Genomic DNA, 16,417 nt, shown 5'->3' on the forward strand with positions numbered 1-16,417 from the left:
TGATGAGCAACGCCAGTTTATATTCAGGGTCATAGTTGAGTTGCTGGTATTATTTTCCAAATATTCTTTCTCCTGGAGAGATTTTTATTTACTGCTCTTATTCTTGCAGCGTCTCTTAGCAGTCTGCTCATCACTCCGTTTCCATCTCCGGGCTCTTCATTTAACAAAAGCTGTGCTAGCAGCTACCAGCGGCGGTGGCGTCGCAGCCAGACTACCAGCTTGGAGAATGGGGTCTTCCCTCGATGGTGAGCTGGGCGTGATACTGCTGGTTGCTTCCCATAATTTTCCACCATTGTCAGCTTGATTCTGCTCTTGCATATATACACCTGTTCTTGCTGTTGCTTTCTGTGGCCTTACAAAGGTGTAAGTCAGGCTGCAGTTCAGTACCTGACCTTTTCAGTATCCATTTTCTTCATGCCAGTCATTGTTTTGCACTAATGGGAAAACCTTTAGCAAAACATAAACCTGTAGGCTGTACTTTTGAGGATGAGAAGCCCTAAAATCCTACTCAAATTCTTGGCAGAGGTAAGAGAGAACTAGGATGCCATATTCTAATCCCACAAATGCTTTGAACCTGGTTCCAAATTTTGTGATTGCGGGGTTAATTAATGATTGCTTTTAAAGAATTCCAAAATGGGTGTTATTGAAGGGTGTTATTGCTTTGACAACACGTGCAAACAAATGGTGTTCATTGGAGTTAAGTGTTCTAGAATTTAATTGCACAGGAAACCAAGGTACAACTTTAAACAGTGGATTACATTAACTTTCTGTTTTTTCCATGCTTCAAGGTCCATGGATGAAAGCTTTAACTTGTCAGATGACAGCTCTGGTCCTAGCCCAGGAATTGTTAGGAAGAAAAAGATAGCAATTGGAGTTATTTTTTCACTCTCAAGAGATGAAGATGAGAACAACAAATTTAATGAATTCTTCTTCTCACATTTTCCACTTTTTGAGAGTCACATGAACAAACTGAAGAGTGCAATAGAACAGGTAAACACAGTCTCTCTTGATTCTTGCACTTGCGTTGCTATACGTTCCCCCTCAGCCCTTTCAGATTTAATTTCTGACTCTTGTTACTGGTTTACAAAAGAGGGATCAATTTGCTGCCTGCTATTGGAACTGCACCAGAAAGGAACTTTGCTCCACGACATCTTTGATGTTTCTTATTGCTAGCAAAAGCAAAGCACGGAGTGAGCACAGAACGTGTTGCATTGTGCTACAGGGATTGCTGAAAGCTACAACAGTCATTAGGCTGTGTTGGCTCCCAGCAAGCCCAGGATCAGCCATGGGGGAAAGGTGCTTTTAAGGCCACCTTTACCTCCCTGCTTCAGCTGTATCTGAGCATTGTGGATTACAGGATAAGAGCCTATCTCTAGGATATTCCAGAGTAAATAAATATCAGCTTCTCACTTTCCCTTTGCTTTTTTTTTCCTTTTTGTTTTAAGCCCCTGATTCTGATGTGTAGGAAACTTTCAAACATGTGGTTAGATTTGCTTCAAATCTTTCTTCTAGGAAATACTTAGTGGTTACTTCACCACTGCAATAAAAACTTTGACCTCTTTTATGCCTCGAATGATGAAAAGCACTGAAGAATCAGAGGCTGCAAATGCATGTGCCTCACCTATCTTCCCTCAGATATGAAAGTTGGCACTTGTACCATCATTTTATCACTTAAGAAAAAATTATTTGCATGACTGGTTCCATGAAAGATAAAGTCAAGCACATGACTTTGTTTTCCATTTTCTGTGCTTCTGTAACTATGTCTGGTGTTACTTATCTGTTTAATGATTGTTTTCAAGGCTATGAAAATGAGTCGTAGATCAGCTGATGCCAGTCAGCGGAGTTTGGCATATAACAGAATTGTTGATGCCCTTAATGAATTCAGGTGAGCAGTTTGTCTTGTATCTTTTGCGTCTGTTTCTTCAAAAGCACTGAAGTGGTTTAGAATGACCTCCTCCTTAGTGCAGGATTTTTTAGCCCTTAGAGTTCTTATCTGAAAAGGAAAATGTTCTTGACACCTTCTAGAAAAGTACGATGTCCAATGTCTTCTGTTAAAGTTAAGTGCCATAAATGTATTGGCGATAGCAAGCCATTCTATTCTGTTTGTGGTTTTAGATTTTGTCAAGTGCTTGTGTCCGTAAGGGCTGAGCATGAGCAGGGCACAAGTGACCAAGGTTTCGTGTGCATTAGGTGGTAATGAAGCTCCCAGCAACCTCTTAAACTGAGACCCAGTGAGAGGGCTATAACTGCAAGCCCACGTTAGGGAAATCCTCCTCTAGTTGATATTTTCTTGATGTATGAACAAAACAAGACCTTTACCCCGCTCTAAGTTTTGCTCTAAATGAGTTTCAGATAACCAGCTACTAAGAAGGAGGACTATCATCTTCACACAGCAAAATGCACTACTGTAATCGCTTGCTATCAGTACCTGCAGAGAGTCTCTGTTCAGCAGTTAATATACAAAGTAATGCAGATAAGCACATCCCTGGCATTTAACTGTGTGTTCTTTCCATAGTTTAAGTAATGGGGAGGGAAATAAAATGAAATCCGTCTGTTTCAAGTGATTCATCTCCTCTCAGATGGGAGTGGCAGCGTGCCTCCTTTTACAACCAGCATCGAGCTACTTCTTAAAGACATGACACAAGACAAGGCTCTGATGCTTTACAAAGAAAATTGCCATCAGGATGCATTTTACTTAACGTTCTCACTCATTTTTCTGTAGTGCTGCATGCTACCTGGATGCCATGAAATAGGTGGTGTTGCAGGAGGAAGGCACAGTGTTTTTTTTCTTATTTTTAGAACCTCCCCCCAGGGAAGTGTGGAGGGAGGGCACAGGATGTGTTCGGCAGGGACAGGAGGCAAGGCAGAGAGCACGTGGGCCCGCAGCAAGAACGGGATGGGATGAGCTGTGCCAAGAACCAGAGCAGAGGGAGCTCGAGACTTTTTGAGAGCCGCAGACTCTGCCCAGGGGGCCTGGGACGGGTTAAGCAACTCTGAGCAGCCACGGGCTTCTCTGCTGCCCCTCCCGGTTCTCTTCTTCCTCTCCTCCCCCTTCTCACCCCGAGCAATTTCTTTGCATTCCCATCCCCTGATAACACCATCTGCCCAGCTGTTTTCCCAAAACTTCCCCCAGATCATCCCCCCCCCCCCCCCCAGATACATTCGGTGGACTTTGTCCCTTCTTTTCCTTCCCAGCTAAGCGCTCTCGGGGTGGTGGAGGGGGCATTGTGTCCAGAGTCAAAAGCAGGAAAAATGAGTCTGAAAACACCGTGCTGGCTTTTTCCTCCTCGAAGGGAGGTTCACGGGGCTGTGCCCTGCAGGGCAGGGAGGTAACGTCCCGTGTGCTGTCCCATCCATGCCCTCCAGGGCCCAGGGTCGGCTGTCTTGTCTCGCCGAGCGTTGTAGGATGCGGTCCCGCGCATGACCCGGCCGTTGCGTAACCCGCGCTGGGAGCACGTGTGTAACTGCCACTTGGTGCAGAGGTTTCCATGGCTATACAAATATTACTCTTTAATAGCGTAGTGAGGTAAATTAAACCCGGTTTAATTTTGTATAAATGGATTTCCCGGGGCGGCGGACTTGGGCGATTCTGTTTTTTGACGGAGCGCGCTGGGAGGCGGGCAGGCAGCCGGTGCCCCCGGCTGGTCCCGCAGGCTGATACGGCCCCGAGCCCTGCTCGCCGAGAGGAAAGCCTTCTCGTACCGATAGGAAAGCCTTCCTGTACCGTGCAGGAGCCTTTCAAAGCAAAGCAATATGCCTATAGTAAGAAAAAAAGGCGTATTTAAATACCAGAGGCTGGATGCGAAGTTGTTTTGGCACGGGTTCAGCAAACCCATTTAGGCCACTATTATCTCTTTAGGCGTCTGCGTTCCCACTGAAGTCACGGGGAAGTCAGGAGCCCGAGTCCTTTGGTGAACCTGAGACTTGTGTTGATTTCTACCCTCTTAAGCAAATTCCGCTGGAGGGAAGAAGGGTGCTGACTGCAGTGGGTTGGTGTTTCTAAAACATAATCCTGTGCTGCTTTAACTCCTTGCAGGTGTTCTGTTTTTTTTTTTTCCCCTTTGGAAGGAGAACTTTTTTTTTTTGAAAATGGAATTTCAAAGGAAAAAGGAAAACACAGCTGCTTTCCCTGAAAGGCCTAGGCTGCTTCCACAAATCGATGCTATCGCCACGTTTGCCATCAGCGCGGTGCCCGGCCCCAGGCCCACCCTTGCGCCATGAGTCGTTTTGCGACACTTTTCACTTTGTAAAGCAGCGATGGATTTAGCTAGTAACACTTGACTTAAAGGCTTAAAACTCTTTGGATGTCAGATGTGCAGACACATGACTGATGAAATAAATATTGCAGCTCCCCTGGTCCCTGAGCCCAGTGCCACACTCCGATAACACTGTGCGTGCAGCAGGCTCATACCTGCGTGGCAGAGACGCAGACTGGCAAGGAAGCCCTGAACGCAGGCCTAGGGAAACACCTTTCTCCACTTTCTGGCAGCCACGTTTGATCTTATTTTATGCCAGTAATTTTTAAGCAGCTTATGGTGCTGCGAACAGTGGTGGGTTTTGCTGGGCAGCGCTGGCAGCAGAGCCCTTAGGGGTAGCCCTGTTCCTGTGCTCCATGTTGGCTTCATTTTTGAGAGGGGGAAAAAAAAAGGGGGAGAAAATCGAGGGCAGGAGGGTAGCGAGCAAATTCACAGCCGGTCTATGTTATAAACCACCGTTGTGTTTTCGCTTTGGAAGCAATACCCAAAGCGATGCTTGGCTTTGTCACGACGTCGCAAGCGGTAGGTAGCAGAGCAGCTCTCAGCACCGTGCCGGGGGCAGCAGCGCTGTGCTGGTGGGGACGGGGAGCTGCAGAGAGCCACCGGCCACCGCATCCACCGGCTCCTGCCTCGTGGGTCCTACAGCACCGGCAGGGCCGTCCCGCACCAGCGGGCGCAGCAGGAAGCCGAGCGGCAGCAGCTGACCCGCGCCTGGCAGCAGGGCTGGGCTGGGCTGGGCTGTGCCGCTCGCCTCCCAGCCATCTGCACCCGCAGGGCATGTGAAACCCCAGGGGGCTGCCGGGAGGAGGTTCTTTAGGCCTTGTTTTCATTCGGCCGGTTGGTGCTGAGCTGCGAGGTCTGCTAGGTGTAGCGGTGCTTCCTGAGGAGCCCCCCGGCCCCTGCGCGCCACCAGCCCTCGCTCCTGCCCGTGCTGGGTTCAGCCTCCCTGAAGCATGTCCAAATTTCAACCGTTCTTAATGCGCCGCAGCCCCCGCGAGAGCAGGGTCTCCTGTGTGCACGGGGACGGGGGGTGCTGGAGCACGGCTGGGGGAGGGGGCTGCTGCTGCAGATGGTCGGGGGGGTCGGCTTCAGTTTTAATTGCTAGCGGGTTTTAATCTGGTTAGCGTCCCTGCAGTGTGGTTTTTTATTTTATTTGTTTTTTTTTTTTTGTATTTTTCTGTTTTGTTTGTTGTTTGGGTTTTTTTTGCCTTTTTTTTTTTTTTTTAACAGCCGAAGGAGAGCGTTTCCCTGCGTGCTCGCGGAGCTGGAAGGCATTAATCCTTGCCCTTGGTGTGTGCCGAGGCTGCTCGGCAGCGAGGGTTCCCTGCGCTGCAGTCACATGCCTGCTGGCCGCCCGCCAGTGCAATCTGATCTCGCGCTGAGGAAACACTATCAGCTGCAGATGCAGCCAGGGTTACCAGAATAGTAAATAACGAATCACAAGACCCGGTCTATCTTTTCAACGAAAACAAATATTTTAATATGTTGGGTTTAGTTTAGAAGTAGTTTCTTTTTTTCCAAACAGCGGAGCTGCCTGCTGCAAGAGGCTCGGCGCGGTTAGTTTGCATAGGAAGCAGAAACGAGCTTTATTTTAGGTTGAGTTGTTTCATTTATCTTCAGCTTCTCTGGTCAGCTGCGTCTGCAGTGTACATTTTGATACTTGTCTGGGGCTTTGAAACTCGTCCAGCTCTGAAATTCCCAGTCTTGGGGTTTCTCCCTTTATTAGGGCCTCCTTACCCTCCGCTCCAGTTAATGGGCTGTGAACAGAAAGCTTTCTCTCGGTAATCCCATCTCCAGCCCCAGCTCTCTGCTACCAAGGCGCTGCGTTCCCAGCCCGTGCCCGGTGCTGAGCCGGGTGCTGGGGGGCTGCTGGATGCGACCCTGGCCTCGGCTTCCCCCTCCCCAGCCAGCCCAGGGGGTTCCCTGCCTCTCCTCCTGCTCCGGTGGGAAGCTGTCAGAAAATCCGGCTTGTAAGGAAGACCGGGCTGATTTTGACTGTTGTCAGCACGTAGTGTGGTGATGTTTTTAACGAAAAATGCTAAAAAAAAAAAAGAAGGCAGAGAAGGGCCCAGCCTCTCTCTCCCCGAGCAGGCAGGGGCCGCCTGCCCTCCTCGCGCTGTCCCGTCCTGCCGCAGCCTCGGTGCGCGGGGCTCTGCTTCCTGCAGGCTTTCACTTTAAGCGCTCAGCCACCGAAGGTTTGGCAGCTGCTGCTCGAGAGTGTTTGCCTGCCTGCCGTGCACAGCCATTGCTTCGGTTCTGGAAGTGTCTGTGAGTTTTAGGCCAGCATGTCCAGAGAGGATCTGTATAAATCAGGGGTGTTCCTAGACATAAACCCATGTCCTGTAAAGCAAAAGTCTCTCCTCCAGAAAAAGCAGTACATGAGGTGGGCAGAAACCTGAATCGATCAGCCATTTCCTTTGGTGGATTTTTTTTTTTGAGGCTTATATTTTTAGTGTGATGAAAACCTAGCTCCGCGTAGTGTCGTAATGCAGGCGTTGTGCTTAGAGCAAAACCATAATTTGGTTTAGATCAGGAGTTTAGCAGTAATCTGAGGGGGTTTAACCTGGTATTTCGCTGCAAAACCAGAGTTTTAATCATACATTTACTGTTTTCTCTGAAGTCAAAAAGGATGTGGGTAGGTGCATAATCCCTGAAGCCGTGGGGTAACTGATTCTGATGCATTTGAAGTTATAGCAGAGACCTGGGCCCCTTCCCTGCAAAGCCACGTGTCGGTAGGTTTGGCGTGGAGAGGCACCGGTTGTTAAAGCAGGGGGGAAGTTTTTATAAAGCATTTGTAAGGCATTTTTATAAAGCAGATGCACATAAATTCGCACTAGTCACCAATCAGCTATGGAGGAGTTCTGTGTTTTGAATGAAACGTAGTGAAAGCAGGGAAGCAACCACAACAAGCAGTCATTCATCTCCGTCCATTCAGAGCAGGGCAGCCGCTGACTTTTGTCAGTGCCCGCCGCTGTGCTCGAGGTGGGCCCGGTCAGATGCACCACGTACCTGGGAGGTGTCGCTCTCCCAGGGGGAAAGAGCGTGAATTTGTTGAGTATGAATTGTCTGAGTAGGGATCTCTGCCTGTCACTGTTTGGTTTAATTCCAGATTTATTTATTTCTTCCTAGAACGACCATTTGCAACCTCTACACTATGCCGCGGATCGGGGAGCCCGTCTGGCTTACTATGATGTCGGGGACACCGGAGAAGAACCAGCTGTGCCATCGCTTCATGAAGGAATTCACTTTCTTGATGGAAAACGCTGCTAAAAACCAGTATGGTGGATTTTAGTTTTTACATGTATATGTGTTTACGCCTTTTTTTTTTTTAACAATTTTTAGATCAATTTTTAAATCTTGGTAGTAAGTGAGAAAGAATCAAAAGGCCATCCATAAATGCATTAGTTTTTAAACAGAAATATAGTAAGCAAGTACCTCCATTAAATGCCTCCTTCCATAATCCTCTAAATCCGGGTAAAGGCTAAACATTTGAAACGCGTCCATAGGAAGCGCGTGATGGGTGTGTATGTCTGGAAGGGGATGAACATACCTTGGGAAATGCATTCATCTACCTTTCAAAATCGGTTATCATATGATGAGCAAGGTTAGACATTCAGTAAGAGAGAGCCACGTGTGTAATGCTGTCTGACCGCAAATTGCTATTAAACCCGACTTCTGTAAAATGTCCCTAAAGAAATAGTTTGCTTCGTTAGCATTCACCTTTCTGCCCTCTGGACAAAGCCCTGAGCAGTTGTTAAAAACTGAGAAGGAGAACGCTCTTGGTAAACTCAGCAGAATCTGATAAATTTACTCTTTTGTCAACAGTTCATCCTCTTTCCCCAGGGCATGAATAGGGGAAGTTTTTTAAGTGTTTGGCTGTACTGAAAATCCTAAAACGAGCACAAACATGTGGAGCTCAGTGGGGATGAGCAGAGAGCCCAGCTGTTAGCTCAGGGGAACGTGCTGTGGTGCGATGGGGAAGGCGCAGCTGCAGGGGAGGTGGCACCCGCTGCTCCTCACAGCCTTCAGCTTTGCCACCCGGGGTAATGCTGTCATCTTTTCCCTCCCCCAGACTGGGAGGTCACAGTTAGTGGGCAGTGTGTGCACTTTCTCCTGCCTCAGTGCGAGGGAGAAACCGTAGGGGTTTATGAGGGGCTCAAATGTGCCTTCCTAAAACAAGTTCCCGCTGCACTGGAAGCTTTTCCCCGGGATTAGCCTCTTTCAGTCCCTGTCACTCTGAGCCCTGTGCTTCTTATTTACATTTAAACGGTCATTTGTTTGGGTTTGTTTGGTTTATTTTCAATATAGCGAGATTTACACCGATGGAAGCCAGAGGAAAATCAAGCCCTGTACCGTTTGCAATCTGGTTTTAAGTCTGCTTTCCTCTTCTGGCTGTCTCTGCTCAGGAAACAGGGCTAAATTTAAGCCGTAGGGATTGTGATAGTTGTCAAATATTCAAACAGCATTATTTTGAGGCTTAGTGTCTGTTTTCCTCCCTGGGCACTGGAGCTGCTGCAGCGGCCGCCAGCACCATCTGTCGGTGCGCGGGAGGATCTTGGGCTGAGCTGCCACACGCTCGTCCTGCAGGGAAGGGGGACTGGGAGGGAAAGGCTGTCCTGTCCTCCTTGGCAGCAGAAACCGTGCTCTATTGCTACAGTAAATCACATAATCAACACTTTTCTGAAAGCTTTTTTGCCTAGCTGGTGACAACTGATTTGCCTGTGTAAGGACAGAGCCTTTCAGGCTGAGCTCTTTCTTTTACTGATGGTATTAGGGAACCTGGGGGGTGGTGGTTCTGAAAAGGAGCAGCCATACATGCTTAAATTGCATCACAGTTTTATAGAACAACACAGTACCTAGCTACTTTACAGATATGACAGCAACTATCATAGCCTTCCTCCTCATTTAATAGTCCCAGACCTTAAGGATGTGGGATCTGCACCTTGGAGCGCTCGTGTCACAGCGGCCACAGAGTGCCACCGTCTTCCTACAGTGAACAACAGAAGTCGGTTTTGAGGTGTTTTACAACACAGAGCTTTCAAAATAGGAAGTCTCATAATTATTGCCAAAGAGAGGAACTGGGTTGCCACAAGTTTAAAATGTTTCATTTTACTTTAGATGTCTGTTCTAAAAAAGAGCTCTGCAGGTGTGGGAGAGGACCAAAAGTAAGTCCTCTGCCTTTGTTAGGCTGTTTCTGCCATCCATGACCCATGCAGACCATGGAAGTGCTGTCAGTTTAACATGTTTAACCTGGGAAACATGCTGTTCAACATCTTACTTTCAGGTTTTTACCAGCCTTACTGACTGCGGTCCTGACTAACCACCTGGCCTGGGTCCCTACGGTCATGCCGAACGGCCAGCCGCCTATACGAATCTTCCTGGAAAAGCATTCTTCCCAGAGCGTGGACATGCTGGCCAAAACTCACCCGTACAACCCGCTGTGGGCACAGCTCGGTACGTGGCAAACATCTCTAAACCGTGTAACAGCGCTGTGTAAATGGGTCCGAGCGGGGTGATTTTTATGGATGCTTGTTTCTTTTCCCCCAACACGTTAAAACTTTTTTGTTTCCTACTCAAAACAAAAGTATGTATTTCAGGCTCAAAGGAATTCACTGTATTTTTTTTATACATGCTGTATGTTTTTGCAATATCAATTGTAAAATGGCACCCAAAAAGTAAAGCCCTCTTTAGTCATCTATGACAGGTCTCTTAAGGTCACCTGCCCTGGTGATGATGAAGGATTCTGGTCCTTCTCTTGTCCTCTCTCCATAAAGAAACCACGTTTTGGTATTTTGGGATGCTGCTATTAATAAGCCTGATTCTAGAAAGAATAAATCGAAGAAATTCATCTTTTGAGGAGAAGTGGCCATACTGTCAGTACAACAGGCAGAGGTGAACCTGGAGCCCAGTCTTCCAAGCTGTCAAAAAATCCGTATGACCCATCGGAGGGCTCAAGGGGAAGGAAAAGAAGAAGGCTTCAGCTATGCAGCTGCCACTGACACTTTTTGCCTTCGTTCTTGGCATAGGTTTGTGTCTACTGACAGCTTTCTTTTGGTAGGGAAAAGTTCAGCCCAGTTTCCAGACTATCCAGGGTAATTCGGAGCAGATGCCTCCTCTCTTCCCTAGCTATATAAGGAACCTGGGAGACCAGCCTCCAGAGCCAGGCACTGAAGTTAGGTGGTGCAAATACTCCCTAATAGATGAGATCAGATGTCTCCCTACCAGCGTGTCATCTTACATAAAACACCAGCAGCTTCATTAGAATTCTCTGTATTAAAACCAAAATACTGGCATAGCTGCCCTCTTCTGATTCAGTATTTTTCTGCTGTGGGCTTGGCCATTGAAAGATGGACAACTGTTGTCCGTTAGAGGAATCATTTGTTTTAAAGATGCAAAACATTTGTCTGTTTTATTTCCTGTTCTAGGTGACTTGTATGGGGCTATTGGATCACCTGTGAGATTAGCAAAAACAGTTGTGGTTGGCAAAAGGCATGACCTGGTACAGAGATTGCTTTACTTCCTCACTTACTTCATCAGGTGCTCAGAACTTCAAGAGACACATCTTCTAGAAAATGGGGAAGATGAAGCCATAGTCATGCCTGGAACTGTTATAACTACCACGCTGGAGAAAGGGGAAGTAGAAGAATCCGAGTATGTGCTTGTCACCATGCACAAGAACAGGGGCAACTTGCTACCGAGGGAGTCTGAAGAAATGAGAACTCCCAACTGTAGCTGTAAATATTGCAAATGTCCGATTTCCCTTGCACAAAACATAGAAGGTGTTTCACAGCAAGAGAGAGAAGACACGCAGAACACTCCTAAGGTAGAGCTGGAAACGTCTTCAGACGAGAGCAGAACTATTGTTCCTGATGATTGCCAGGAAGATGCTGTTGATGTTAAGCCATCGAGAACCTGCCTGGACACTAACCTGGAGAGCGTGGCGTGCGCAGGGGCGGCTTCACCAGAAAAACGTGTATCGACAGAATCTGGTTTAGAGCCAACAGCAAATGTGTGGAGGGATGAAGACCCGCTGGAATCGGGCAACCAGGCAGTCAGTGCAACAAGGTCACCCGGTATAGCTGTGGAAAAGAAGCCTCCAGATAAGCTCTTCTGCGATACGTTTCCTTGCGGTGCTGCTGAAGCTCAGACAAAGGTGACTTTCCTCATCGGAGACTCCATGTCACCTGATTCAGACATCGAGCTCAGAAGTCAGGCAGTAGTGGAACAAATTGCGAGGCATCACAGCCCGCCAGCAGCGGAGGAAGGAGTGTCTGCTGATCAGAACTGTGAAGCTAAACAAACTGGTGAGGACCAAAATAGAGACTGTGGGACAACTGAACCCTTTCCTCAAGTTGCTAGCGAGCATCAGAGCTGGAATCCAAACCCATACAACGCTGAGAGCATGAGTCTGTTTGATGAATATTTTACTGATGACAGTTCAATTGAAACCCGGACTATTGATGATATTCCAGGGCAAGCAGCTACGGACCTTCTTGCTCACAGCAGTAGTTTAGAGTTTTCTAAAAACCTGTGTACAAAGACTAGCAAACCACCTAGCGAATTTTGTAAATTTATGGACTCCGTTCAACAGGAGACATACAAAATCTGCTTTGCTGAGCAGGACCAAAGAGAGAAAATCTCTATTCGTGTCCCCCATGGGGACAGAGAAAACACAGAGAAAAAGGTCGCCCCAGGAATTGATTGGGACATTCCAAGAAATGAGAGTTCAGATAGTGCCCTGGGTGACAGTGAAAGCGAGGATGCTGGTCATGATCTAACCAGACCAAGCAGTAACTATTACGGAGGAGAGCAAGAAGATTGGGCAGAAGAATATGAGATTCCTTTTCCTGGGTAAGTACTATTCAGCAGAAATAGAGACCAAAAAAGATGCAGCCTCTTATGTCACATGTTGGGAGGAATGCAGGCTAACTTGGCATCGGTGGTTGGAAAAGTGTCTCTTGAGCTTGCTGGTTGTAAAAGAATATGGAGAGATCAGTGGTCTGGAAAAAAATATTAATCGTGCATTGTGATCTTGGCTCGTATCCTTTTCTTCCACAATGGCTGACTGCAAAAGCTGACTTTAAAATGTTTCTTCTTAAAAATTGCTTGAATGGAAGTTAAAATAGATATGATAAATGTGCGAATGCAGCCTCTTTGAAAGCTGAATTTGGTATATATGATTGTACATCTCCTTGATATGCCTTTCTTGCAGGTCAAAATTAGTTGAAGTGAACTCTGTCCAGCCCAGTATTGCCAATTTTGGAAGATCCTTACTGGGTGGCTACTGTTCGTCGTATGTCCCTGACTTCGTTTTGCAAGGAATAGGAAGTGATGAAAAGCTGAGACACTGTTTGGTGTCAGATTTGTCTCATGCTGTGCAGGTAATTAGGCTATATTTGGTAAATGTGTTTGTCGCAGTAGGAAAGGTAAATGTTTTCAAACCCACAGATCTGCAGGAAGGGGAAACGCTTACTGGCACAGCTCTCTTCAGGCGTCTCCGCTCCCAGATCACCATTTTTTTTTCTCGTTTCTCAATTAATGTATTTGAGAAACATTGTTATTTCCCTGCAAATCTGGAGCACAAAAACTTAAATTCATGCTGAAGAAGCCACCCGAGAGGCCTGTGGCCTTGGGAAGATGGATCTCTGTGCTGAGCCTTAGGGAAATTGGAGTCTTGCAGACATTGCAGCCCGCTGACAGCCGAGTGCCCACGGGATGCAATGCTGCTGAGCAAGATTAAACGCGGAGGCTGCTGTGTGGCCCTTCCCAGGCACGGAGTCGTGCTGCAGTGGTTGTGCTGGACTCCCTGTGCCCCCCCAGGACATCCCCCTTCTGTGCACGTCTGGCCACCGTGCTGCTGCTGCTCGTGGGGCACGACGTGTTCCCGCGGTGAGGCCACCAGCAGCGCTCGGTCCTGCAGGGACACCAGCTCCTTTCGCACTTGTCACAGCTTCTGAGGGTGCTGGCTTTGTGGGGAGAGGGGAGACCGATATCAAACGGGAGTCCTGGGGGGGCTTGCTGAGCCAACAAGCCGCACTGGGGCTCCATGTGCTCCGTTCTTGAAACCTCCCTGGCTCCTCCTCTGAAGAGGAGGCGAAACGTGCTGGAAGGAGGCGAGCTGAGCGCAGGCTTAGCTGGGTGCTCCCTCTGCTGGCCCTCCTGTGGCAGCAAACCAGTGCCAAGTGGGAAGAGAGCTGACCCCGTGAACACTGCCGTGTTCAAAAGCAAGTTGGGTTTCGGGTGCTTTCAGTTTTAGGGGTTTAAAATACAAACAGTATACTTGGAAATATGCTTTAAACATGTGCTCATTTTTACCTATATTCAGTCAGAACTCTGTATCAAATACCCAAAGATAAAATTATCAGCCAGTGCCACACTCACAAGCCTGGAATAAAATGTTTGATAAGGACTATCCTTCCAAGACCATGCCTAGCTTACAATAAAGCTCTGTTTTTAATGGATGGAGCACAATTTTTAGCACGTTACCGTGCTTTAGGTGAGGCGGGGTCTGGGATGCTGCCCCTGCTGTCCAGGGTAGCGATGCTTTGTGAAGAAGCCAGTGTCAGTTGCTGTTCTCAGAGGTCTGCTATTCTTTTTTTGTTTCTAGCATCCTGTTCTGGATGAGCCGATTGCGGAAGCCGTCTGCATTATTGCAGACACGGACAAATGGACGGTGCAAGTGGCCAGTAGCCAGAGACGGATGATCGATAACAAGCTGGGAAAAGAAGTGTTAGTCTCCAGTCTTGTCTCTAACCTGCTTCATTCCACTCTTCAGCTTTACAAGCATAATTTGTCTCCAAACTTTGTAAGTATGAATGAAAATCGAGGGGGTGATGTTCTTAAAGCATCCTTTCACTTCAGAGGTTAAAGATGTTGTAAGGTTCTGCTCAGTTTACTTGTGCATAGCCACAATTTCAGTAGCCAGCACATCCCCTGATGTAGCTGCCTGAGCTGTCTATTTAAACCCTGCTCTGTATTCAAGACAGCTGTCTCATTAATTCTGATTTAGAAAACGATCAAAAACTTCTGCTCAAAAGTGGGAGTCTTGCCAGTAAAGAAAGATCTGCTAATGTGTTACTAATTATTCACCTAGACACGGGCAAAGAAAAGGCAGTAGATGTGTGGAGTCTGGGGTGTTCTGCTTGGAGGCTGTGTGCGGTTTGACCACGGCGCTGTGCTGTCCCTGACACGTCTTTCTTTGCTTTCTAGTGTGTTATGCACCTGGAAGATCGGCTGCAGGAGCTCTATTTCAAGAGCAAGATGCTGTCTGAATATCTCAAGGGCCAGATGAGAGTTCACGTCAAAGAGCTGGGTGTTGTGCTGGGGTACGATCACTAACTTCCTGGTGCCAAATCCTCCGCCTGGGTTTGTTCTAAGCACAGAAAAATGGATTCCTAAATGGGACTGGAACCGTGGTGTGGCATAAATCACCCATGGCTGCAGGCTTCTCCTTAGCCATTGCTTGATCCCGAGGACCCCCCAGCCTCTCTCTCTTCCCTCCGGGCAGGAAGCTGGGCTTAGCACTCCAGAGCTTATCGGGCTCGTTCCTTAGTTGGTCAGTGAGCACTGAGCAACGTGGGGCACCCGAGTCCTCCAGGCTGACTTTCCCTGCATGGCAGAAAACACCCTCCGTGTCATGTAAGGCACATAATATGTCTCCGTGGGCGTGGGGCACAGGCAGAGGAGCTATTTACAGGGTGTTTATAGGAAAGCTCTGAATATCTCTGTGCAGGAGAACAGGGTGAGCAGCGAGGCACATGGAGCTGGAGACGGGGAGGAGCTGCAGCGCCGTGCCAGGGCTCCCTGGTAGCGGCAGGAGTTGAGCCTGGCCCTCTGCTCCCGTGCTTTGTTCCCCAGCTGCTGCCGCCCTTACTTGGAGGGCAGGAGGGGATGTGCTGGTTCTCCTCCCTCCATCTGCCGTCTCACCTCTTTGTTGCCCCTGTGAGAAACGAGGCAGGTAGGAGCGCGGCGCAGGCCTGTCACCTGTCAGTCTGAGCAGGCACGTCTGGAGTGGATGCTAAAACCACCCGGTGGCTGGAGTTCATAACCCAGCTGGCAGTACCGCGTTAGGAGAGAAGCACGATTGGCTTGAATTCTACTTGGGGAATGTCCTGCCACTCAGAGCTGTGCACGCTCACAGCCCAAGTACAAACACTCGGGCTTGAGCGGGCAACAGAGTTCCTAATGCACTTGTTCAGCCCAGCTGTGTTTTGGGTCAGATTAAACGTGACTCTTTTGCTTCCTTTCAGGATTGAATCCAGCGACCTCCCTTTACTGGCAGCTGTAGCAAGCACTCACTCTCCGTATGTTGCCCAGATACTGCTCTGAAATGCCAGAGGGCACAGACGTTTACCTTTTCCCCCTGGAAACAAAGTGGAAGACAACTTGTTCTGGATCCTTTCTCTTTGCAGCAGCTGAAACAGCCTGCTCGCTGAGCTGCACCATCTCCATATATGACTGCACATCGTGCAAACACTTGGAGACTGTTCCTCTCCCACTTGGTCTTTTGTAAAAAAAAAAAAAAAAAAAAAAAAAAAGGGATAAAGAAAGGAAAAAAGGAAAATGAGTAAGCCCAAGAGTTCAACCACGGAAAAGTGAAGATCTTAGCGAAAGCTGAAGATCTGCATTTTTTTTTATCAGTTTCTGCCACAATGGCTAACTGTAATTTATACTGGGGAACGCAAGGAAGAACTGCTTTGAGAAATATTTGATGCTATTGCCAATTATAAACTTAACAAGAGAAGGCAGCAGCTGTCTTCAGACTGGCTTATATCGGTTAGGATCGTGTTCAGATCTGTAATTCTCAAGCTACAATGATTTGTAAACAACTTCTACTTTTTCACCTAGTAGGCAAGTTCTGGATACTTCCCAGAGGAAGAACAAGGGTTGGAGGGGGACTGTTTTGTTTTGTAAAAAGCTTATTAATGAATGACACTCAGCTCCAAAATTTATTTATGATCTTTCTCCTGAGGAGAGGGAATAGTGGGGGGGACAGGGAGGAGGCAGGGAGAGGCCAACGGGCAAGCTAAAGGTGGAGATTCTCTTTCTTGGCTGGATGTCGTAACCAGTATTAAATGTTTATAATGTTTAAATGTTGCTTTATATTAAGTGATGCTTTTTTTGACAACATAATCAAAATGTTAGGGAAAAAAAAAAAAGAA

At 47.7% G+C, this 16,417-nt stretch overlaps 1 protein-coding gene across 5 annotated transcripts in view; it reads left to right on the forward strand.

Moving 5' to 3' along the window:
* FNIP1 (folliculin interacting protein 1) overlaps window positions 1-16,417 on the forward strand; it is a 64,102-nt gene extending 47,685 nt beyond the window's left edge. For all 5 annotated transcript variants that reach the window (XM_066977036.1, XM_066977037.1, XM_013175832.3 and 2 more), the window contains 10 exons: window positions 110-245; window positions 789-990; window positions 1,800-1,885; window positions 7,386-7,532; window positions 9,541-9,710; window positions 10,682-12,107; window positions 12,469-12,637; window positions 13,864-14,061; window positions 14,466-14,581; window positions 15,506-16,417. In XM_066977036.1, coding sequence (XP_066833137.1) covers window positions 110-245; window positions 789-990; window positions 1,800-1,885; window positions 7,386-7,532; window positions 9,541-9,710; window positions 10,682-12,107; window positions 12,469-12,637; window positions 13,864-14,061; window positions 14,466-14,581; window positions 15,506-15,584 — 2,729 coding nt within the window. In that variant the 3' untranslated portion in view covers window positions 15,585-16,417. The remainder of the gene's footprint in view (window positions 1-109; window positions 246-788; window positions 991-1,799; window positions 1,886-7,385; window positions 7,533-9,540; window positions 9,711-10,681; window positions 12,108-12,468; window positions 12,638-13,863; window positions 14,062-14,465; window positions 14,582-15,505) is intronic.

This window comes from Anser cygnoides, chromosome 14 (assembly GCF_040182565.1).
Source record: "Anser cygnoides isolate HZ-2024a breed goose chromosome 14, Taihu_goose_T2T_genome, whole genome shotgun sequence".
Lineage (NCBI taxonomy): Eukaryota > Metazoa > Chordata > Aves > Anseriformes > Anatidae > Anser > Anser cygnoides.